Below are 25,414 nucleotides of genomic sequence, written 5' to 3'. Positions count from 1 at the left end.
TCATGGCCCCAGGCCCTCTCCCACCATTTCCAGCTTTAAAATGAATTCTCTTTAAAGAACATGGAAGTGTTATATCTGTGATACCAACATATTATAAATCTTAAGAAGAGAGGGTAATATACACACAGACAAGGTTTCCCTGAATTTCAGAATTAGAAAGGATGCTTGATTCCAAGTCCTTCAAGTGTACGGTGGACAAACCAAGATTTAGATAACTATGGTTACAGATCTAGTTATTTTAGAGTGGGTATGATAATACAACACAGCCTAGGATTCTAGATCTAATTTCTGTATCCTGTCAAAATTCAAGAAGTATGGACATGGGTCATTATTAAAGGTGTTATCAGTGGAAGAAGTCCAAGGAACAGTTATTTTTTAAAACAGGATTCCTGCCTTGCTCTATTCCCTTGAATACAGTGGCATATTAGTTTTAAGCAAAGTTTCTTTATGGCTTGGCCATTTTAATTTGCGTCTTGAATCCTGAATTCAGGAAGTGAGTGATGAAAATATAATCCCTTACACAAATAACCTTGGAACAGCAATGTGATTTAAAAATTAAAACATACATCACAACCCACTAAAACATGTCCTCACTTTTTCTTACTGCTGGCCTCGTGGTTGTCTTTGCTTTCTTCATTGCTGTCTCCATTATGTTGTGGTTGATTACTGTCTTGAGCGTCCGATCCTCCATTTAGAGTCTTTGAACCTTTATAAAGATTTCAGTGGAAAAACTGTTAGAAAGACCCCAAATCAAAAATAAAACATAGTCCCAAAGTTTCTAATACTGTATTTTATTTGAAATTACACTGTAATCCTTTGGGTAGACAAGGCACAATAAGAAATGGGGTTACTACATATATCTACCCATATAAGAAGTAGGTTACTAATCTGATTATTCCATTTGTTACTGTTATCAGGAACACGAAAGGGTGGTACAACTCTTTGGAGCATTATGATTTATTCTAGTTCTTAGAAAAAGCAATGAGAATCACAGTAAGATTTTGTGTTTAACAACAAAACATGGCAAAGTAGTTAATTAACATGATTTCGTCTCTTATGACAAAATGATGAGGGCGTCCCGGTAAGTATTATTTCATTAACAAATCTCTAAGGAGACCTATATCATTCCCTAATAAGTGAGTAACAAAATTCATCTTCTTTGGAACATTTTTTTCCTACATTAAGCAGTTGCTGTTAAGATGTTTTAGTACTGTGGAATTGGGGAAGCTGCTAATTTTCGGGAAGTGGCTAATGGTACAGGCAGACCTCGATTTATTGCGCTTCGTAGATATATATATATATATATTTTTTTTTTTTTTAACAAATTCAACGTTTGTGGCAATCCTGCATCAAGAATGTTTATCAGCACCATTTTCCTAACAGCATTTGATCAGTCCACTTCTCTGTGTCACATTTTGGTAATTCTCACAGTATTTCAAGCTTTTTGACTTTTGTTATAGTGATCTGTGGTCAAGTGATACTTGATGTTACTACTATGACTCACTGAAGGCTCAGATGATTTGTTAACATTTTCTTAGCAACAAAGTATTCTTTTATTAAGGTATGTATATTGTTTTTTTAGACATAATCCTACTGCACACTTAACAGATTACAGTGTAGGGTAAAAAGCTTTTATACACCCTGGGAAACCAAAAAACTCATGTGACTCACTTTATTACAGTAGTCTGGAACCAAACCTGTGGGGTATGCCTGTAACTATGGATTCTGTTTTAAGCATCGGTCATATATACATCCTAAAATATTTATGATTGAAATAGTGTATTTGGAATTTGCTTCAAAATAATCTTCAGGGGTGTCACAGAGAAACTTGATGGGGATATAAAAAAGCAATACTCATGTATTGATAATTGCAGAAGCTGAGTGATGGGGACATGGGAAGTTCATTTCCCTCAACTTCTGTGTAGGTTAGAAATGTTTCCTAATTTAAATGGAAAGAGAATAGCAACCACTACTACTACTAATTTAAACTTGATGAAAACTTAGGGATGAAAAAGAAATCCAGAAGCTAAGGCTGATCATGTTCTGCTAAGGGCTTTATGAGACTTTCTCATCATTTAATATAGATAAGGTATTAATAGGATTAAATATTGAAGCCATTTTTGAAAAGTAGTTCCAGCGAACAGTTACCACATACCTGTTTGTTCCTTTTCTAGCTTTTTGTTTGGCCCTTTCTTCCCCTGATCTTTGGTTTTATTTGCTTCCTCATGCTGTCTTTGTTCGGCAAGAGATTTATTCAGCACTTGTGTGATCACAGAATCTCCTTCACCAACCAAAAACATGTTCTTAAACTTGTTATACAACATTGTAGACTTTTCCATGATAACCTGACTAACTTTGAATCGCCGTATCTGAGAAAACAAAACATATACTCATAATTTTCTTAATTTTTTAAATGTTACTTAATGAAGTGGTGATAATGAGGAAATTTTAAAAATCTACATGACTCAAGATCACTTACTTTTTTCAGTGTTGTAATCATCTCTGTGTGTTTTTGAGCTTGCTGCATTGTGACCTGAAGTGAAGCAAGTTCATCCAAGGCCTCAATACATCTGTTCACATCCTTCATGACAAAATAGTAATTTCATAACTGTTAATTACCACAACCCATATAATCTATTTCTAGAGATTACTTTTAAAATCTCAAATAACAAGGCAGTACAAAATAACCAGTAATAGTCTGTTATCTCAAATTTACACACTTATAAAATCATGTGAGAAAATAAAATATGAAGCTATAAAAGCAGCACTGTATTTTTAAATGAGGTATTAAACACTTACAAGATTATCAATTTTGAGTGAATTTTTAATTTCAGCATGTATCCTTTGAAGTCGAGAATCCATTGATGTTTCTATAAATTAAAATGTGAAACACAGTAAATAGATTTTCCAAAACCAGTATTTTTGTATAATCTAAGCAAAGTATAATGGAAAGATTTGGTAAATTTTTTAAAATGTTCTTTGTAATCTGCCTACATCATTAAGAAGTTATCTGCCATTTTTAGTATTTAGGAAACCAACATTCATCATATAAGCAAAGAATCACCATCTAGCTGCATGTTGCTAAGAAAAAAGCAGTTTGCATCCAATAACTCCTCTTCTGCAATCCTTAAGGCACTGCTTCACCCTTACACATTTAACCGAAACTAAAAAATCCATCTGAAACCAGATTTGTCAGAAATGGTAAAACATCTAGCTTTAGGCAATGTTATAAAAATTTGACTTCATCATATATTGCGCAGTAAAATAACAAACATGACTCCTTAGCAAGTTCACCTGATAACACTTAAAAACAATGCAAGGTATATAGAATCCATTAGGGATTTGAAATGTGTACTTGAACATAAGAACATAAAATGACCAGTTTCAAAACCTATACAGTTAAGTGTCTGTAAAACTTCCTTTCTGTGTAGAATACAATTTTATACATCTTAGAAAGTGAAATAACTAACCTCGCTTCTTCTCCACTTTCTTAACTTCTGGCTTCTTTCCTTCATCTTTATTCTGCCTATCAAATGTTAACACAAATATTTCAAAAACATTGGAACTTTGTGACTGGTTACCAAATGCCCACAATCCCTTATGTAAAAGTTAAAATTTTTCTTTAAAATAGTCAGTGGCCTAGATCACAAGGAATTGACTATAATTTTTAGAACTCGGTAATGCCACATTAGTATTAATTAGTATAAATATAAGCAAAACTCAAAATGTAAAAATTAACATGCTAAAGTGATGTAACAATCTACTTTTTCAGTGGCATTACAAATAAATTTTAATGGCTGCCTCGGTGAAATTTTGTTCCAACAATACTGTGTTAAAAGACCGACTTTAGGTCAGTGGATAAATAGGCCATAGTGGGAAGAGAATGCCTATGTTTCATGAATTCTACATCACAATTATTTTTTAAAATAACATGTCAAAATAGACTGATTTAATTGTTCCCATATCTCCCAAGGGTAGATAATTTTAGGGGTTCAAAGTTAGTTTCAAGGTTAAATAGACTGTTTATTATACTAGATTAAAATGGAGTGGGATTTTTTTTTGCGCCAATATATCAAACTTAAATGACATTCACTAACATTTACATACCATTTCACAAATGAAAAGGTACCATTTTACTGTAAATCACAAAAATAACCATTTAAAAATGAATTCTTAATAATTTCTAGTACCTTGACTCGGAGTTCAGGCCCTATTATAATAAACCAATTGAAATAGACAAGAACAAAAAAATATCTAAAAATCAGGTATTTTTTTTAAAAAACTTTATTTTAAAATTTTGGTTACAATTTCATTTTTGTTTTCTTAACAAGTCTACTGTTTAATCTCTCAGGATTAAAAAACAATTATTAATCTTCTAAAGAACTGAACAACAAAGGAGTGTCAAGGGTAAGGGCACAACTGCCCCATTCTCTGGGGGTATAGTAGCTACTCCAGTTTAACACCTAGCTTCAAAACAAAATTAATTTTTATATTTTCTAAATGAAATAATGTACAACCACCATCTTCATCTGAGCTTATTATAACTTTCAAACACAAAAGCTTCATTTTAAGCTTGGTAAAAAACTCTTTTAACAGGAATGATGGCCGACATTGGTATGTAGTGTGTATCTTACAGGAAATTTTTTTTAACAATCATAACACAGTAATAATGCCATTAATGAAGTCCTCAATTTAGAATCTGGAACATTCTTCCATCAAGGGGGGGGAGGGGGAAATTCAGTCCAATGAGTCTGTCTCAAGATCTTCATCTCTTGTTTGCTCCACTTGTATTTTCTTTTCAGTAACTGGATTAATGCTTTGAGCCCAAAATGAGATATATTTTTTATTACTGTAGATTACATGTTGTTTGGCTGGGAATACAATACAATAAACTTTATTTTGCATAATGCATTTCATACAAGCTGCATCTGAAATGCTTTACAGAGCAAAACTGTCCAAGTACAAAGTTTTGTAATAACAGGAGAAGGAAAGAAAACACAAATATTAGAATTTGAGAAAGTTACATTCGGAGGACATTCAAAAAGAAATTGAAACACATAAAGATTAACTCTGAGATACTGAAGAAGGGTTGGGCTAGATTTACTAAGCAACAACTAATTTTATATCTTAATTTGGGGAGCACAATAAAGTTAAAAGCAACAAACAGTCCAACAACTTTTCAGTGAAAGGACAGGAAAGGATAGGTAACAAAAAATAACTCTAGTATTTACATAAATGGTCAAAGTCTAACATTAAAGGGAGTAACATTTCTGAGCTTTAGATCAATTTTTACATTACTCCCTCAAGTAGCTAAAACTGTTTATATATCCTCCAAAAAGACTAAGAAAGCAGATGGTCAAACGCTATACTTATCAAGAAAGACTTTCGGCTTACAGATTTATTATATATAAAAAAAGTACAAAATTACTTAAGAATAGTTTTAAGAATTTCACTATTTTTTATTGAGTTTGTCTTAGTGACCTAGAGCATGTTTTTAAAATCACCTCCTCACTAAAACAACAAAAAAACAAAGTTTAGTCAGAATAATGCAAGACGCTTCACAAAGAAAGAAAGGTTTTTCAGAGAAAGAACTCAGAAGTGACAGTCTAAAGATAACTAGGAAACAAATGTAATAAACATATGAAGCCTAATCATCATTGGCATTGCTATTTTCCCTCTTATAGTTATTTTATAGAATAAACTTAAAGGGGAAAGAAATTCCCCATGGTAAATATATTGTCTCCAGGTATCAAAACTTCTTAGCTTCAACTCGATTTATATTGCACACATCTAATGCAAACCCTGTCAGCCTTTAAATTTTCTTTTACTGGCTTCTTGGGTTTCCAACTGTGCTTTTGTTATTTTTGCTGGTCTTCTGGGGGAGGGCTGCTGGTGGTATGACAAATACGGGTATTTCTTTCATTCTTTCTCCACCAATTATCTTTCTCTATTTAATATTATACAAGAAAATAGTAGAGGATAAGGACATTTTCTACAAAGCCACTTAACAGTTAAGCCCTACTGCACTTTCAGTTTAAATTAAAAATATTCACAGGGTGATTATCTCAGTAAATTTCATCCTCTTTACTCAGAAAAGAATGAAGCCTGAAACATGATTATCATATACAGAGGACATTTTTCTAACACACTGGAAAAATCACTTCTTTAAAAGGCTTCAGAAAGTCTGGAAAATGAGATTCTATTGTTTAAACATTTCATGCTAGCTTAAAAAAAGAAATCGAAATTTAGAAAAAGAAAATACTTACTGCTCAGTTTCCATTTGTTCCTCTTGCTTGCGTTTTCTATCTGCTGCTTCTTTCTCATGTTGGCCTTTCAGCATATTCCTTCTATGAGCAGTCTGAAAGTTTCTTCCACCTTTTCTCTTCTGTTTTATTTGAGAATTAGGATGGTTTTAGTTAACTATCAAGTCAGTGACTGATGCTTCTATGATTACAATCTTGGAAGAAAAGAAGCAACTAGTTTTCTTAAGGGATGAATAAATTACTAATTAAAAAAACCCCTCAGAATTACACGTTGTTGCTATCTAAATTTAACTTTCCCCTTGATGATTTTGCGATTTATAATCTACTGCACTGCTATAGGAATGATATGCTTTGGTTAAGATGAGTTAAAATGAAGTACCTCAGGCTATTTGCCTCTGTACTATGACTTTGACTTCAGTACCTGTTTACTGACAAGTACCTGCTCAACCTACCGAATTTAGTTTTGGGCTCCTGAAGTACTAATAAATTAGATAAACATAAATGAAAGGCCTATACAACCTGGGTCTGTAGATTTCCAAGGCTATACACAAAACTTGTGTTTTTATACAAAAAAGAACATACAGCTTTAATGAAATTCCTAAACAACTGTTGTATTCAAATAAAGTACCACCAATAAAATGTACCCTAAATAGGCCTGAAGTGTTAAGAATTTCATTGAGGTAAATAATAAAAATCTATGTACCTTTTTACATCTGTCTTCACTGGTCACAACCTATCTCGCTTAATTCTCTACCTTTCTACCTTCTGTCAGTAGGTAGGTGGGGACTGGAAGTTTATCATGTGACATTTAATTTCCATGTAATTGTGAAAAGGTAAGAGAAACTTAGGATGTACAATAAAGTTTCAAATATGCTTTTTAACACAGGTAATTCAAGTTTATTCAGAAAGGTAAAGAAATTCATTTTAACTTTTAATCACATTTATAAACTTTCATAAAGATGCTGAAACTTTCCTAAAGATTAAGAACTACATAGTAAACTAAAAATAGAACAAATATTTTATTTGATATGCAAACATTCTACCTTTTCACCTTCTTGATCATCCCCTTCCTCTTCAGAATCAGAGGTTGATGTAAGCCCTGTTTTAGCTAAATTTTTCCTTTTTGATTCAACTTCTTTTTTCCCCTCTTTTTTATCTGGCTCTTTTCTTGGCTTATCTTCTTCCTTCTGGCCCTCTTCATCCTTTTTAAGCTGCTTTTTAGGCTGTTTTTCCTCTTGCCCCTTTTTCTTACTTTTGTCTTCTTCAGTTACCCTATTTCACAGGCACAACAATGAAAAATAATCTTTTATGTATCATTAGTACTTGTCATTCAACCACCTCTCTGAGTTAACTGAATAAGTACTCTGGATAACAATAAGCTACATGTAGTTTGTTTTTTATTTAAAAACAGATTTTAAATATCTTTAAGTAAAATATAATGGAGTGTCATTATCAACCAATCATAAAAGGAAAAGAACATCCTTTTAATATGTTAGAAGATAGAAAAATTACAGTGGCATTAGGGTAATAAAAAAGTGATTTTTCCCCGTTTTCCATGTTTTTTGTAATGTGACTCATCCACTGAAAAATTGAGTACTAAAAATATTGAGTACTATCTCATATGCCATGGTACTGTTCTTGACTTTGGGGAACAGCAGTGTATAAGGTGTGTAAGATGCCTAGATTTTATGGAGCTCGTATTCTACATATTTGTAAAAGTAGCCACGCTGGGAAAAATACAATTGCAGAATCGAACTGCGTAATGGTGAAATACGCTCATTTTAAAATTTAAAGAAATATGCTTTGCAATGTAAAAGGCTCCCAACTGACGCATATAATGGTAAAATATATGGCCAATTAACCTTAATATTAAAGTGTTCAAGGAATTTCATTGAGATTTACACATATTATATAATTACACCAATGGATTTGAAAGCTGGAAGGGACCCCCGATCATTTAGTCCAACCCATTCCATTTAACGAATGAGAAAATGATGGTACAAAAGGTCAAATAGCCCAATATCTCAATTCCAAATCCACTGACCTACCAGACAACTGCTTCCTTTGAACCCTTAAGATTATTAAATTGGAAAAGAAAAAAAAAATCACTTTATTTCTTTAGAAATTTTTTGTCACATAACTTCCATTGGCTATGTTTATTTTTAAATGTTATATAGGTTTCATCCTTTACTTTTAATCAGTGGAAGAAAAAGCAGGCAAGTAAAATCACTTAACTTTCTTTAATACTTCCACAAGGGGGTAAATATTTTAATAATGATTGTTTTGTGGAGATGGGAATAGAGAATCAAATATAAAAGGCATTCCCATGGTTCTTAATAGATATTGACGAACTGCCTCCCCCAAAATGTTACCCCCTATGCAAAGAGGCAGGTATTAAAAATAAAAATATCCTTTTAACCCAGTAAATCTACTTCTAGCAATGTATTCTAACCAATACATTTGCACATGTACAAAATGACAGATGACAATGTCTAAAAAAATGTATCCATACAAGAAATAAACTTTTAAGAATTATGATACATACATAGTGGAATACCATGCAGCTGTTTTTCTTTTTTAAAGGTAGATTTAAGTGCATCGTTAAGTTTTTAAGAAATGGGATTATTATTTCAAAGTTTTTAAAACAGTGTCAAAGCAGAGAACTCCCATAAACGTAACTGTCACTGCTTGCTGCAATTAAGTCTCTTCCCAATGGTCCTCCCTCCTTACCATCTTCCATGAAAAACAGACCTCATGGTGATAATACCCTTTCTAATAGGTCAAGGTACAATAGGAAACATATTAAAAGACTAAAGAAAATTATAAATACATGTTAATAGCAAAAATTAATGCAAACACAACCCAAAATATCTCAGTGGCTTATAACAAGTATTTTTACTTTACATGAGGATTATGAGATGGTTTCAGCTCTTCTGGACTCTATCCACTGTCTTGTCATTTCAGGACCCACAGCAAAGAAGCTGTCACTAGCAGATACACACTGTTCTCATGGTGGAGAGCTTAAGTTTCAGAAGAGCTTATATAGTTTTGCTCTACTCTCCACTGAGTTTTTGCCCAGATACAAAGCTGAGAGTAGCTATAACAGCCAATGCCCAGCCTACATATAGCACAAGTGAAAAATAAATATTGTAAGCTACTGGTATTTTGGGGTTGTCCATCATCAAAACCTAAAACGTTTGACACTTACTTTGCATTTGAAACCCTAATATATTATACAATGGGTAAAACTGTCATCTGTGAAAACTGGAGAGAAAACTTATTCAGTGAACTTGTGGCTCTGGGTGAAGAGGTTTCAAGATAGAATATTGGCATTTTGAGTTGATTGTTATCAACATAAATTTGATATGGTACTTCAAGAAAGAGGTAAGTTTAAAAAATAATAGGACAAAGGAAGGAGAAAAAAATTCCATGCATTTCAGTGTTGAAAGTCACTTCCATCCTGTAAAAGATTTTCAAATTCAGACAAAGACTGGAGTCAAAGATCCAATCAAGGTTGTTAAGTTGCCAGCCTTAAGAATTCAAATTGGGATACCTTGATCCTTCTGATGAACAAATGGTTCTATGAAAAAGAAACCAGGGGGCTTCCCTGGTGGCGCGGTGGTTGAGAATCTGCCTGCCAGTGCAGGGGACACGGGTTCAAGCCCTGGTCTGGGAAGATCCCACATGCCGCGGAGCAACTAGGCCCGTGAGTCACAACTACTGAGCCTGCGCATCTGGAGCCTGTGCTCCGCAACAAGAGAGGCCGCGATAGTGAGAGGCCCGCGCACCGTGATGAAGAGTGGCCCCCACTTGCTGCAACTAGAGAAAGCCCTCGCACAGACACGAAGACCCAACACAGCCATAAATAAATAAATAAAATAATAATAAAATAAATAAATAATAAAAACAAGTTTAAAAAAAAAAAAGAAACCAGGGAGTAGGTTTTCAGGAAAACCTATAAACTCAAAAGTGCTTTTATTTAAGTATAAAAAGATAAGCATGTCTGGAGAAGTCTTATGAGTGAGACCACAGCACATGAAGCTGACTAGAATTAAACAGACACATGCTAACAATAAAGTATTATTACTATCAAAAGGGACTCTAGCCTGCATTAAGAGAAACTAATGGATATTTAAAAAGGAATCTTGGGCCCAACTCCATAAAGTATGAAAGCAGAATAAGAAAGCTGCTCAGCTAATAAGGAGGGTTAATACTTTCCAGTCCAAGAATCAGCCAAAAGCCATGGAGAGAAATGGACTAGGAAGATACTCTCAGGGAAAATTGGGACGGACCTAATCAAGGAAATATTCCTTATATCTAAAACAGGGGGATCTCACAATATTTTCCCAACAGAATTTCATATTTCCTGGGGAGCAATGACTGCTGTGTGCCTCTTAATCTTCTCCTTGGGAGTATTTATTATGGTTCCCTATCCCTCCCAGATCAATGTGCATATATAAAAGGGAGAGGGGAGCAGATAGATCAAGGCCTTATGTTGATCGTAAAATCCTAGACTTGATGCTTGATGCCCTTATTAGAGAAGACATCTTAGGGAGGAGATGAGTGAGATTTACTTGGTATGTTTAAAAACATAAACTGGGCTTCCCTGGTGGCGCAGTGGTTGAGAGTCCGCCTGCCAATGCAGGGGACATGGGTTCGTGCCCTGGTCCGGGAAGATCCCACATGTCGCGGAGCAGCTGGGCCCGTGAGCCATGGCCGATAGGCCTGCGCGTCCGGAGCCTGCGCTCCGCAATGGGAGAGGCCACAACAGTGAGAGGCCCGGGTACCGCAAAACAACAACAACAACAAAAAACCATAAACTCACTTGCATGTACCTAATTTCTTAATTTCACTGTAGTAGTTAAAACCATGTTGTAATTTTTGGCCACTATTTTCGAGAATATTTTAACAGCTAGCTTGGCAGTAAAATAAAACTCTTTAAACATATATTGGCTGAAAAGTACCAACACTTCTATACCTGAAATTTCCAATAAAATATTTTCATTCAAAATACTGTAAATCCATTCTTAAATGACATACTCACTTAAGCCTTTTCTATAAAATCTTTAAACACAGTAGCTACAAAGTTTTGCCCTCTTTGTCTAAATACATATTCCTGCTGGTGAAGTTTCTACCCAGAAAATCCAACACAAACAAGATCAATAATGGAAAAGAAAGATGGCAAGAAAAAAAAACTGATTATTTTGTTAATAACTAGTTATCATTCCAAAATACTTTAAAACTTTAAATTTACAAAAATAATGTTAAGTGTTATTATTTTTTAAATAAAGATAATTCTGGAGGAGCAAGATTTGTGGGAATTGCTTCAAAAATACTTTGTCTAAAAATTCCCTTAAACAAAAGGGAACTATTATAAATTTTACCCTGCATTATCCAAGTATCTTATATCCTAATACACAAGAAAATGTCTTAGATTAATGAAATGATAATCATATCAGATTTTTCTTGATTCCCTATCAATTGTAACTTTTTATATAATGAAAACTATTTTTCAACTGTTTTGCCCATAATTCTTAGAAATACAAAATAGTAATAGCAATGAACACCCTGTAAATAAAACTGGTAAAAATGCAAAGAAATTTATACATATTGAAAGTGAAATGTCTCTTTTACTGCGTAACTAATTATACTCACACGTCACTCTCCGAAGGACAGGGCTGTTTTACCATTTTGGGTCTGCCTCTTGGTTTTGGAATCTTGACTTCTGTAGCTGACATTCACAGGAAAAAAAAATTTTGTAACTACCAGCTTTCCCGTTAAGATGTAGATCTCACATATAAAAGTTACAAATGATATATACTAAGAATATTAGTTTATTACAGATAACAATTACTTTAGGTTTTAAAAATCATATCCTCCAGTGGTTCAAATGAGTTAACAGCAGAAAATTTACAGAGGTGAATCAAGAGTATTTTCAATCTGTCCTTAGTATGGCTGAGGGCTTAAAAGAACATCCCTCGTTGTTTTAATAGGAATGTCACAAAATTCAACTTTATAGGAGATAGCAGCACTTATATTCAACATTCATATACATATTACAGTATTTGTATATGTATGCTCACATATTTGAAAATTTGTTATCAGAATTCACTGAATTTTCTAACAACACCATTAATGTGATCCATTACACTATTAAATTCCAAAGTAAAAATTAGGTAAATTGTTTTTTTTTTCTTTTTGGGTATTACTCATTTTATCCCGTTTCATTAAGAATCCTATGTTATGGGACTTCACTTCCCTGGTGGTCCAGTGGTAAAGAATCCGCCTGCCAATGCAGGGGATGCGGGTTCGATCCCCGGTCAGGGAACTAAGGTCCCACATGCCGCGGGGCAACTAAACCTGTGTGCCTCAACTACTGAGCTAACACACCTCAACGAGAGAGCCTGCGTGCTACAAACTATAGAGCCCAGGAGCCCTGGAGCCTGGCATGCCACAGCTAGAGAAAAAACCCGCACGCCACAACTAGAGAGAAGCCCGTGTGCCGCAATGAAGAGCCTGTGTGTCGAACTAAGACCAGACGCAGCCAAAAAAAAAAAAAAACAAAACCAGAATCCTATGTTATGAAGTAGAAAAAAAAATTCGCTCTATCTTGGCTAATATTCTTTGTTTTACTTTGTATTAGAGACAGATCCTTCCAAACTATTTCCTATTTGCCAAATTAGGAAAATACTTTAAATAGGCGGTGCTTAAGACATCTGCATATTGTACAGGCCCTAATAAAGAAAGAATGCAATAATTTAATAGCTTTGATTATTCAAATGCTGTTTTTCTCTTGTTTTCATTATGATTCCTTTTGGAAAGCTTAATATTTCTAAAGAAAGAGGTAAAATAAACCCATTGTTCATGGATTTTAAATCTCACCACAGCCTCATTTGCCGCTATTAAAGGAAAATGTAATGGGGATAAAACAGAAAATGAAGTCTCAAGCAATTATTTCAAATTTAAATACTTTATTACAAAGAGCAGAAACCTTAATGTTTATCTCCTTTGAAATTTATATATTACACATAACCAAGTACCTATTCACCTATTCCAAAGTAGCTGAGGTACAACACCTTAATGGATTAGAATATTAATCACAAGCCAGCTATTTAAACATTAATAATCCTACCTGCAGGTCGTCCTCTTTTAGGACTCACTTTTAGATTAACAGATGCTGTTGCTGTAGTCACTACTCCTGTCTCCTCGGTTTCTACTTGTTTTTCTGCCTAAATCACAAAGATTTAAATTAACTTATTTAGCACACAGTAGGCATTCCAAATTTAGTTCAATGGCAAAAACGTGCCACTATAGGATAACAAGTTCAAATACAAGCATAACATATATTGATCTTCATTATTTTTCAACAGTTGGCTCATCAGAGTGATATCCTCAAATTTAGCTTATAATTCTAGTGAGTAATTCTAGTAAACAACTCACTTTTTAGATATTCTCAACCTAAAAAAGCCATTTATAAAAATAAAATGAATATTCTTGATGCAAAATGTTAAAGTATAATGTAATTACACTGTAATATCCCACACATTGCTTATAAATGTACTTTCATTGAGTATCTCAAAATGCTAACACTTTATATTGCATACTTATGATGTACAACCTAAATTAATGTTAGAAAAGGCAAGAAATTAAGTTGCTGATATTTCCATTCTTTAACTTTGTTAATATGTACATGTTTTATTTTTGAACTGAGACATCTGCTGTTCTTCCCTAGGAGTTATTCTTATTTTCCATAAAGAAGGATTTACTACTGTAAAGAAATCCCAATGACCCTTTGCAAACTATAATGCCCCAGGTAATGAGACAATAGCCCCAAATGAGAATCAGTTTAATCAATTCAAGCATTAGAGTAGAACAAAGGTTAATAACCACCAATTAGAAAGGAAATGCAAACATATCATAATCGAAAAGAGAGAAAATAAATAGCAAAGAGAACAAAGAGAAGAATGGGAGGACTACTATGAGCTGCTCCCCCACCCCCAATTATTTAGAATTCAGCCTGAACTATCTCAATAAAAATAAAGGCAATAAAGCATCATGCCAAAACTTGCATAATCCAACCTTACTGATAAAAAATTTTTTTAATCTTTTAATCAACAATCTGATTTGCAAACACTTAAGAGGTAATGCCCAATTTTGGTAAGAATGTGGAGAATTACTCATATTGATTAATGGTGATCAAATCAATAAACTGGTAATACATTTCTGATCATTATGAATATCAGCAATACAGAATATGCAAATCTGACTCAGCAATCCCACTTCTAAGAATTTATCCATTTCTTTCTTAGTTTTTAAACATTATTTTTGCCTTTGTAGTTGCAATATAATAATGTATATTCAAAGCATTATTAAAAGTCAAGAAACTCATCTAAGGTAACCCTTGAATTGTTCTCAAGGAACATTACAAAAATTGCTTCAAAAACATTAGCTCAAGTTGTATTTCTAATTTTAGGAACTTACAGACCACCTACCACCCCCCACCCCAATCCTGATTTGATGGTAGCTCTGGAGTAGGGAGCTGGGCATCTGTTTTTATACCAAAGGTTGAGAACCCAAGACTGTATGAGAGCTCTTCTATTGAGTTAGGAGGGTGAGCAGTTAAGAGGGCAAAAGTTCTCCAAAATTCAGTTCAAACTGATGAACTCTTCAGTGCAAAAAAATCCCCTCTTCAATTACACTTTCAACTTTTGGAAATAAATCATGACATCGCATAAGAATTACAGGTATGAATCTTTTTGAGATACCAATAAGAGGTAAGAAGGTCATCAATAACTAATGCCATAAATAACACTATACGAAGCAAAAATACAGCCCTTCCATAGACATATATTCTTGACTATTATAGCAAAATCATGCAAGTCAAAACCATTCCTCGTGAAAATATTAAAGAATAAGAAATATTTTATCTAGAGAAAGGACTATTATTTCAAATATATATATATTTAAATATCTCAAATGCAAATATTGACTCTAGATTAATTTCTTCCATATTTTACTTTATCTCACTGAGACCTCTAAGCCTTTGACAAATTTTCTCCCCGTTACCCCGCTTTCTAGCTCTACTCCCTTCGTGACTTTACATAAAGGCCCCCCCATCCCTCAAAAACCTCATGGAACTACTATTCATCTGCATTCTTGTTTTGCTGCACCTGTCCTGCAAATCTCCAACAGAGAGTTACTATAAAACTCTACCTTCCCTGCTGCTGAGCCCTGCTGAAAAAAAATTATACAAACATGCATTCATTTTATGCAACTTCATTTGTGATCTCAAAGCCATCCATTAATCCTTTACCCTGTCTTTTGTCATGCCCTTTCCTTCTCTAGCATAAACTTTCAGTCCTTTCTTTCTGCCTTACACCACACAGGCAGTCTTGCTTTGCATTTGGTGAGGGAGAAGGGAGAGACTGAGGCCAGCAGGAAGGGATTCCCTTAATTTCCAAGTCTCCCTAGAAGTTTGTAATAGTCTTGCCCACCCTTCCCTTCAATGTGAAAAAAGATGAAATGTCCGTCTCTTTCCCATCAAGTCAATTCCCTCAAATGTGTCCTCCCTTTTCTCTCACCCAGCATTATTCTTAACTTACAGTAATTTTATACTTTCCACATCTTTGATCTTTCCTGGTTTCGCAAAGAAAAAGTGTTAAAGCCTCTATTATATTTTTTCACTTTTAACACCCTCCCTTAACCATGCAAATCCTTGTTGCAGCATTCTCTCTCCTCCCCTTCAAAGATTTCAAAAGCACAGTGTAATTTCAACATTAAACATTTTATTCTTTAACCTACTTCATCTGTTCTTACCGTTTGACCTTAAGGTATCCTGGGGGATCCTAATTGTCAATTATTATTGGGCCCCTTCTGCATCAGGACACTACTAACCACTCCCTCATTCTTAAAATTCTCTCCTCCCTTGTTTAGCTTGATATCCTCTCTTAGATTTTTCTCCTGACAGTTCATTCTCAGCCATAATTTTACAAGGCAGGCTTTCATCGCCATTATAATCTCTCAGGATTCTGGTTTTCTGCGTTCTTCTCAGTAAACGTTCTCCCCTGACTACCTATCTAAATCCTATCTTTATGTCAGAGACTGCAATTGTAACTTCTACCTTTTCCCCCTTTGGTGTCAGAGAAATATGCATCTTCAGTCTACTTCTCAACGGTGTTTCACATCCTCCTCCTCATGCCTCTACTCCCAAAACATCTCCTGCATTCTCAGTGTATAACCTAGTCATCCAAGCCAACACCCTGAGTCATCCTAGATACCTCCCCCTCACTTCACACCCACTTCCAATCAACTATTAACTTTACCTCCTAAGGTGCTCTTAAAATCCTATCTCTCATCTACACCACTAAAAATGTCATGCTAACTCTTTACAAAGGCCTTTCATAATTTAGTTACCAAGTCCCAATCATAACTCTCCATTTTAATTCTCTTGTTTTATGTATTTATTGTCTGTCTCAACAAAAATATAAGTTCAATAAGTACAGAAACCTTATCTTCCTTATTCGCTGCTGATTTTCTGTCTGGGCCAGTGAAGTGAGTACCAAATTCTGAATGAATTTATCAGTGAACTGGCCTCACTGCTCCAGTCCAATCCCCATCATTCACACTGCTTTAAAAAGAGAAGTACCTGAAATTTAAAATGATTCAATGGCTTCCCACCACTTCTTTAAGTTCAAGTTCTTCAGGGTAACACACTGGGGTTTTTGTACTTGTTTCCCTCAAACTTTATGGTCTGATAATACTGAAATGCAATACGTGAAATGCTTGAAGCAAAATTTTCTCTATGCCTCTGTAATTGCCTCACATGCTCCTCCCTGCCTCCTTCATCTGCCTGACTAAAATTCTGCCTATCTTTTAAAATCTTGTTAAAGTTATCATACCCCTTCACACACACCCCACAGGGAATAAAAAGCCACTGTAATTATTTGTTTTCATTTTACTTCCTTATAAGACACTGAACTCAGAATACTACAAAAAAAATTTTTTTTAAAGACTGAACTCTTAAGTTTTCTTTGTAGCTTTGTCATATAATAACAGTCTGAGACATAAATAGGCCAGAAAAAGGTGTGATGAACAAAACTTCACACAGGGAAGAAGAAACACTAATTAAAAGCATAAGAGGTACTTTGTCCTAAACTGTCACATACTTTCATTTCATGCAACAATGCTGTAAAGTAATAACATAATAATGGGCACTTACAAAGCACTATTACCAGGATTTATTATAAATATTTTACATGTATTAACTCATTTAATTCTCTCAACAGTCTTATGAGTATATATATTATCCATTTTATAGAGAAAACTTGAGACAGCATCATTAAAAGGAATGAAAATTGGTGTGTTTTATTTTGTATACCATTCAACTTAAGGGTGCTGTATCACTAAGAAAAGAAACAGATAGTTTTGATAAGTGAACAACATAACCTTTAAACAACATAATCCTTTAAAAAAATTAAAGGACTTAGAGTGAAGGGCTAAGTCTAAATTAAATGGTACCGTTTCATTATCTACACTCCCTCAATCCAACTAAAATAAAAATTCTTTTAAGATCTCTGTGGTTAAGCAGTAGAATTACCTTTCTCTTTCTCCCTCTTCTGGCAGCTTTTGGAGTGGTTATGTCAACTGCTTTAGTCACATCCTTAAAAAAAAAAAAAAAACACAACAGATGAAATTGATAATTATGCCATGACTGAAAGAAAATTTCTTAAATTAAAAATCAGGGCTTCCCTGGTGGTGCGGTGGTTGAGAGTCTGCCTGCCGATGCAGGGGACACGGGTTCGTGCCCAAGTCCAGGAGGATCCCACGTGCCGCGGAGTGGCTGGGCCCTTGGGCCGTGGCCGCTGGGCCTGCGCGTCCAGAGCCTGTGCTCCGCGACAGGAGGGGCCACAGCAGTGAGAGGGCCGCGTACCGCAAAAAAAAAAGAAAAAAAAAATCACAAGCACGTTTCACTAAAAGTACTACGGAAACTTGTTTTGCTTCTCTGACCTTTGAAATTATAAACATTAAAAGTCTTAACATTAATTCATTATAAAGTGTAAGTAATCACCAGTATATTCACCTAAAAAAAAAAAAAGCTTTCCTCTGTCAGATCAAATATAAAAGTCACACTTGCTCGTACACTGGGAGGTTTGTCTATTTAAATTTACAAAACACTCTTTCTACAGTAGAATCCTCAGTTTTAGTATTGTGAATGTTAAGAGGTGGTCGGGACTCTGGAGATCAAGTAACAACTTCATGAAGCCTAGAAAGGCTAAATGAGTATCCCCACTCAGATAATCAAATACAGAGGTGGAAATAAATCTAGGTTTTTATTTATTTATTTATTTAATTTTTTGCGATACGCGGGCCTCTCACTGTTGTGGCCTCTCCCGTTGTGGAGCACAGGCTCCGGACGCGCAGGCTCAGCGGCCATGGCTCACGGGCCCAGCCTCTCCGCGGCATGTGGGATCTTCCCGGACCGGGACACGAACCTGTGTCCTCTGCATCGGCAGGCGGGCTCTCAACCACTGCGCCACCAGGGAAGCCCTAAATCTAGGTTTTTAAAAATTCGGTTCAATATCCTTTCCCGTACATCCATCCAACAATACCTCACTTTAAAAATATTCCTAACAAACAGTAAGCGACTCTCCTAGTTGTACCTCAATATTTTGCACAGCAAAGTAACTTCAAATAAAAATACCCATGCATCTTAAAGATGCAAAAATTATTTTACAATACTATATTTAATATTTACACAAGGAAATAAGCCTTTAATATTTTCCCATTCATTACTCAACTACTTTAAAGATTACTTTCTACTGTGCCACAATCAACTCATTTTACAATTCTTCCTTGCAACAAAATGGGTTTAGAATGCAAGAGAAATTAAACACACCTCGTTGCTGGCTTTTTCTTCATGGTCAGTATCTTCCTTTGAAACACTAGTTTCTTTTTCTTCAACTTCAACATCAGATGACGCATTTGATTGTTTAGTTGATGCCTATGAACAATCAAGTCTATTAGTTTCACAAAATAGTATTTTACGCCAACTTTAAAATTTTGTACCCATGAAAAATCAAAGCCTGTTTGTAAGAAAGCTAGAAAAGTACCCTCATTTCTGTTGCACAGGATACTTTTAATATACACAATTTTGAAAAGTTTTTAACGCTACTATATTATTTAGGAAAGTCTTACATGGAACTATATTCCTGCAATTGATGCATACAATCTCAGCAGATAAAATGGTGAGGCAGAAATTAAAAGTACAATTACAAAGAATAACATTCTGAAGTTCTAACCAGCAAATGCCCAACAAGATACAATGTAAGGTGATTTAGAGGAGCACAGGCCTACACTGTATTCAACTATTGAAATATTCTGGATAAAGAAGCTAATCTATGTACTCTAAGACGAACAGCCTTATTAACAAAGGATATTATGTCACAACTTTAAGGAATCTTATTGATCTATATCTCAAACTTAGTTTATTTAAAATGCAGATTCCTGAGACCCAAACTTAAGTGATTTTGATTTAACAGACACTGAGTGGGAGAGTCCAGTAATCATTAAATTTTAAAAGTACCCCCATATGAGAGATACTTAAGCATGTACCCTAGGGTCCCTAGATTTTCATAAAACCAACCAAAACGATGAATACCAGAGGCAACACAGTATACATTGGGAGGTGAGGGTAAAGCTCCCAATCTACAAGATGAAGGGACTGCAATCCAAACTGTGCACCTTTCTAGCTATTTCCTTTGGCAATTCTTTAAACTGTAAACCCATTTCCTTTTCTGTAAAAAAAGGCAATGCTGATAACTCACAAATTATAAAGGTATACAAAAAATGTAAAAATGTGCCCAAAATTACTTATAGCACGATAGAAATATTTATAAATTATGATGGCCAATTTTTTTTTGTTGTTTCTTTTGTATAGGCTTGGGCATCAACGCTTGCACCAAACCACAGGAATGTGCCACTGGGGATGTCTGGGCTGGGAACACAGAGTACATCGCACCACCATAATCATTCATACTTTTGTTAAGAACAGAAAATTGTTGAGTTTCATGCACACAACCAACGAAAAATTTCACTGTGAAATGGAAAATTCCAAGTATGTACTGTGAAAACTACCTGGAGATTAAGTAGGTAGATAAGAACAAAGGATAAAGTGACTATGCTAGGCAATCTGGAGGATGAAAACGACCTTGAAAGCACAACCATAGGATGTGTGATCCAAGTTAAGTTACAAAATGTTATTTTCAGGAAACAATCAACTCAGTCTCCTTGGACTCCCAAGGCAATAAGGATGGGAAACCTTTCTTACATTTGTGCAACAAACATTTAGTGGATAACTATTCCTTCAACACATGTAAGAATGCCAGCACAAAGGACACATACAACTTCCTTTTTTATGGAACTAATAAGCCTGTGGCAGTTAAGACAAGTACAGAAGCAATTATGATGTGATATGATGAATACTGTAACAAATAAGTGGATAATGAAGGCACTTAGGACCATCTAATGCAGCCCTGGAACATCAATGAAAGATTTCAATGTTGCAGACAGAACAGCATCTGAAAAGTTCTCAAACATGAGAAAAAAGCATGGTACACGCAAAGAACTAAAAATTATATAGATTTAAAGGTAGGGCTTCCCTGGTGGCGCAGTGGTTGAGAGTCCACCTGCCGATGCAGGGGACGCGGGTTCGTGCCCCGGTCTGGGAGGATCCCACATGCCGTGGAGCGGCTGGGCCCGTGAGCCGTGGCCGCTGAGCCTGTGCTCCGGAGCCTGTGCTCCGCAAGGGGAGAGGCCACAACAGTGAGAGGCCCGCCTACCGCAAAAAAAAAAAAAAAAAAAAAAAAAAAAAAAAAAAAGGTAGAAAGTTGCAAAATTTTCAGTGTGTTATTTCCTTCTTTAGGTTTACTCATACTCATCCTAGTTTTTTACTAATTCAAGTCTGGACACACACACACACACACACAGAGAACAGAATAAAAAGAAAGTTTAAAGGTTGCTCTTCTAGAAACCAAAAATAAGTATAATTTGCATAGTGCTATAAGTATTTTTGTCACATATTTAATTTAACCCACATGAAGTTCATATTCTAATAAATTTTATGGATTTAGAAATTAAAATGAGAAAAAAACACGCCCTTCAAGTTATTAAACCTGAATTTAAGGAAACAGTACATATGACTTTAAATTCAATACATTAAATAAACCCTCAATCAGGATTTAAATAACTGAGTGTTTCCCAGTTTTCTGAGATCTATTTGACCACAAAGGCAAGAATTTCATCAGTTATCTAGATACAAAAGTCCAAGGTTCAACCTCACAAATAAGAACAATTTAATCTGAAATTTATAAGGCTCTTCAATCATTTTCCTGTAGCTAGAATAGTGATTATTCTCCAAAACTGAGTAAATAATACTAAACTAAATTTTATGTAATATGACGCACCTGTTGACTTGAGAATTTCACTTTCGGATTGTTATCTATCTCCCATAAACCTTCATTAAAGCCTTTTCGTTTATTTGGTTTGCCGTACTTTTCCTTATTTTCTGAGTAAGGAAATATGTCCTTTGGGCCTAAAAAAGCACTAAAAAAGGAGGTGGGGGGGAAATGTGAGTGTAAAGCAATCTCAAATATAAGTGATTAAATAGCACTACCCTGTGAACGCAATTATCAAAAATTCTTAATCTAAAACGCATTAAAAATCATACATAAATTAAAGGTAGTCACAAATAATATTTAATTCCAAATGCTTTTATTAAATTCAGTCACAAACTCCTAGATCCATAATCCTAATTTAAAAAAAACACACAAATTGCACAACAATGTCAATATACTGAATGCCACTAAACTGCACACTTAAAAATGGTAAATTTTGCTATAATAATTTTACAGATTTTACTATAAAAATGCATAAAAATGAAAAAAGAGATGTCACAAGACTGCATTAATCTATACATTTAAATGCATTCTAAATATAGTTTTACTACAAAGTAGTTTGGAATATTATACAACTCATAAAACATTGTCAATAAATATTTGTATATACATACAAGTAGATTTTTAGAAAATAAGTATGTTAAGACTTTTACTTTATTCAATGAGGGAATCAGATGTTGTAACTTGTTTGTTCATTCATACACACACACACACACACACACACACACACACACACACACACACACATATATTACAGTCAATTCTTGTATTCATGGTAATTATATTCTATAATGTCACCATGAACACTGAATTAAGGAATACTGTACCACTGCTCCAGGGTAAATACAGGGTAGGTTCCTCTGGTCACAACATTTTTGTCAACCAATCAGTACATAACATTGTTTTATGTGTTTCTGTTTAAAGACACCTTATTTAATATACACTGGTAATTCATTAACACTGAACTCACAGCCAACAGCTTACGTAACACGTATTTTCTCCATAAGGCAAAGCACAGGCTTCTTGCACTTACGAACACCAAATGGCACTTCAGCACTTCATTTGGGTACTATTATAAACGGCAAAATGACCAAGAAAAAGCACAAAAATACAAAAGCCGTGGCACTACAGACTGCAAAAAGGACACTTGTTTACAATATGAGAGCTGAAACAAGGTAAAGCATGGTCTTGGTTCAGCCTCAGCTAGGAATGTGTGCATCAAGTTACTCAAATTTTTTGCCATTTCACACACAGACATGACCGTGAAGGCTCCACAGGTATTGATTTGGGATTATAAATACATTTTAGTGAGCAGGCAAATTAATAAATTTGGAACCCGTGAATGATGACAACTATTTTTTTGTGTATATATACATATATATTTAAATATAATTCCCAGAACAACCCCATCATATATCTCCCTATGTCAGTCAGTTCTGTAGAAGTCTGTCAGTCCTATAAAGGTAGATGCAGAGAATGTACCAGTTTTTTGCTATAATGGCTGATATATATGTATTCTCCAAAGCAAGAGGAAAATCAAATTACTACTCATTTCCTCTAAAATATGCTACAATTTAAGATTATTCATTACTAATTATCTATCACAAATTCCGTATCTGCTGAAATTCTTTAAGAATTAGGGACCTAATGACTATAGCTCACATTGCACTTTAGAATATTTTAAAAGGCTTTAAGATAAAATTTCAATAAAAAAGAGACTTAGGGCTCTACTTAAATATAATCAAATGCATATAAGTCAGCTTTATTATTTAAATTCTGCAATTTATAAATACTCAAAGTATCCGTGTATTTTAACTGCACATCAGTTAAGGCACACTTAAATCATCACTATCTCATTTGATCTAGAAATGCAGACTTTTACTAGGCATCATTCATTCCTACCCATAATCTAAAATTAGAAAATTTAACACATTTAGTTAAAACAGTAAAGCAATTCCTCCTGCATAATCAGCTTCAAATTCCAAGTAGATGACTCTAGTTAAAACACCATCAAAAATAAAACATACTTCTAGTTAGAACAAAGCAATTCTCTCTCCTAAAACCCCATAACTCATAAGGTTAAAGATGACAAGGGACATTATCAACAGGTTTGAAAGCTGGGAAGACTTAAGAAAGTTGGATACTAAACAGCAATATAGAAGAAAGCGAGACAGTACCCTAATTTATAGTTCAAAATCCCCCAAGGGTTCAAAACTGATGGCATCAGGAACTTGAACAAGTGGAAGGGACCTTAAATACTTAATAAAATTGCAGAAAAATGTCTTAAAACTTCAAACATGGGTCATTTTTAGATATGATTCTAAACCAAAAAGGTATTCAAAAGAGAAAACTGATTCTACCATGATGTTATTTAGCATATAAAGGTTTGACAGTTCAATTTATATAATTTTTCTTTCCCCAAAATAGGCAGTCCTCACTTTGTATGACAATGAGAGAACACAAAAATGACTGTTCAAGGCAATCTTATTGAACAATGGGAAAAATTACAATTGTTCCAAAACCTTCAAAAATTATCAAAACACTAAATGCACTGACAGTGTGTAAGGAAATTTTAAATATAGTAAAACTAATACTAATTATTTAGTACACTGTAATTTAAAACATTAGAAACATTGAGATTAAAGTGTTTCATGTCTTTGTAAAAAACTTAAGAATAGTTTGAACAGTGCTTGCCCCTTCTGATCACATAACTTATGACATGGAGTAAGCATATTTTCTACGCCTAAGGCAATGTGTCATACTCCTTTCTAAATCTGATCAGTTTCTAACGTTTTGTCTTTTGTACTTTCAATGTTATGACATATCTTTAATGCTTTTTGTTGGCGTCACTTCCTCTGAGACATCTTCATCCTTTTTATTACAACCACTTTCCTCATTTATGTTGATAAGCTTGCCTTCCCTAAGCTGCTCTGGCTGTGTATCTAGTCTCCCCATATACAGCACATCTACATTCACAAGGTTATTATTCACAAGGCTATTTATTCTATAACTGCATTTACATTCAATTCAAATTTCACTTCTGGCATTATCAGTTTCTTTGTTGGCCGATTCCCCATCTTGTTTTTTCTTTAAATGTAACCTGGGTGGATATATCATTGAAAGACAAAGAGGCAACAACACTACTACACATTGTGCTATCTATGCTTGAATTGAGAAACAGATGCCCAATGACCAATCACCAGGAAACTTCAAGAAAAGTGACATGCTATGCATCTGTTATTTACATCTTGATTTGTGGACTGAAGGACTAGCAACAAATTTTGTAGTCTACACAGTTACAGTTAATATTCCAGAGTAAGTGAAATTTGAAACATTGTTGCGGGGACTGGCACTGTTTACCTAAACCACGGTAACCAAAATTTAAACATACTAGAACTATGCAAAGCTAAGGAATACCTGTATCCTTCTCTCCTCTTCATGCTTTGACTTTAAATTCTACTTTTATCAGACAGCAATGGTCCCACTCTTGCTTTCTTTGTGACATTATATTGTTACTTGGCCGTGACTTGTTTGAGCCTTGTCTCAGAAAATAAGACACAGGTAGTTTAATAGGATTAATCCAATCAAAAGGTCTTAAGAGAGAATTCTATTCACATAGTGTAGTCACTTATATTTGGCCTTATTCATACCACCTTGTTTTACATATAATTTTTATTACACTTGGTTAACCTTTATTCT

General features: G+C 34.5%; 1 protein-coding gene across 5 annotated transcripts in view; it reads right to left on the bottom strand.

Annotated features, from left to right (window-relative positions):
- Positions 1 to 25,414, bottom strand: part of PSIP1 (PC4 and SRSF1 interacting protein 1) — a 37,547-nt gene that overhangs the window by 297 nt on the left and 11,836 nt on the right. The window contains exons 3-14 of one of the 5 annotated variants that reach the window (XM_079707182.1): positions 21,725 to 21,863; positions 19,159 to 19,263; positions 17,860 to 17,922; positions 13,396 to 13,492; positions 11,919 to 11,994; positions 7,307 to 7,535; positions 6,267 to 6,385; positions 3,471 to 3,526; positions 2,800 to 2,870; positions 2,480 to 2,581; positions 2,156 to 2,369; positions 595 to 706 (exon numbers count right to left, since the gene is read on the bottom strand). In XM_079707182.1, the coding sequence (XP_079563308.1) occupies positions 595 to 706; positions 2,156 to 2,369; positions 2,480 to 2,581; positions 2,800 to 2,870; positions 3,471 to 3,526; positions 6,267 to 6,385; positions 7,307 to 7,535; positions 11,919 to 11,994; positions 13,396 to 13,492; positions 17,860 to 17,922; positions 19,159 to 19,263; positions 21,725 to 21,863 (1,383 nt within the window). The other 4 variants (XM_079707183.1, XM_079707184.1, XM_079707185.1 and 1 more) reach the window with 4 other exon arrangements.

This window comes from Hyperoodon ampullatus, assembly GCF_949752795.1.
Source record: "Hyperoodon ampullatus genome assembly, chromosome: 6".
Classification (NCBI taxonomy): domain Eukaryota; kingdom Metazoa; phylum Chordata; class Mammalia; order Artiodactyla; family Ziphiidae; genus Hyperoodon; species Hyperoodon ampullatus.
This window is presented reverse-complemented; position numbering and strand designations above follow the sequence as displayed.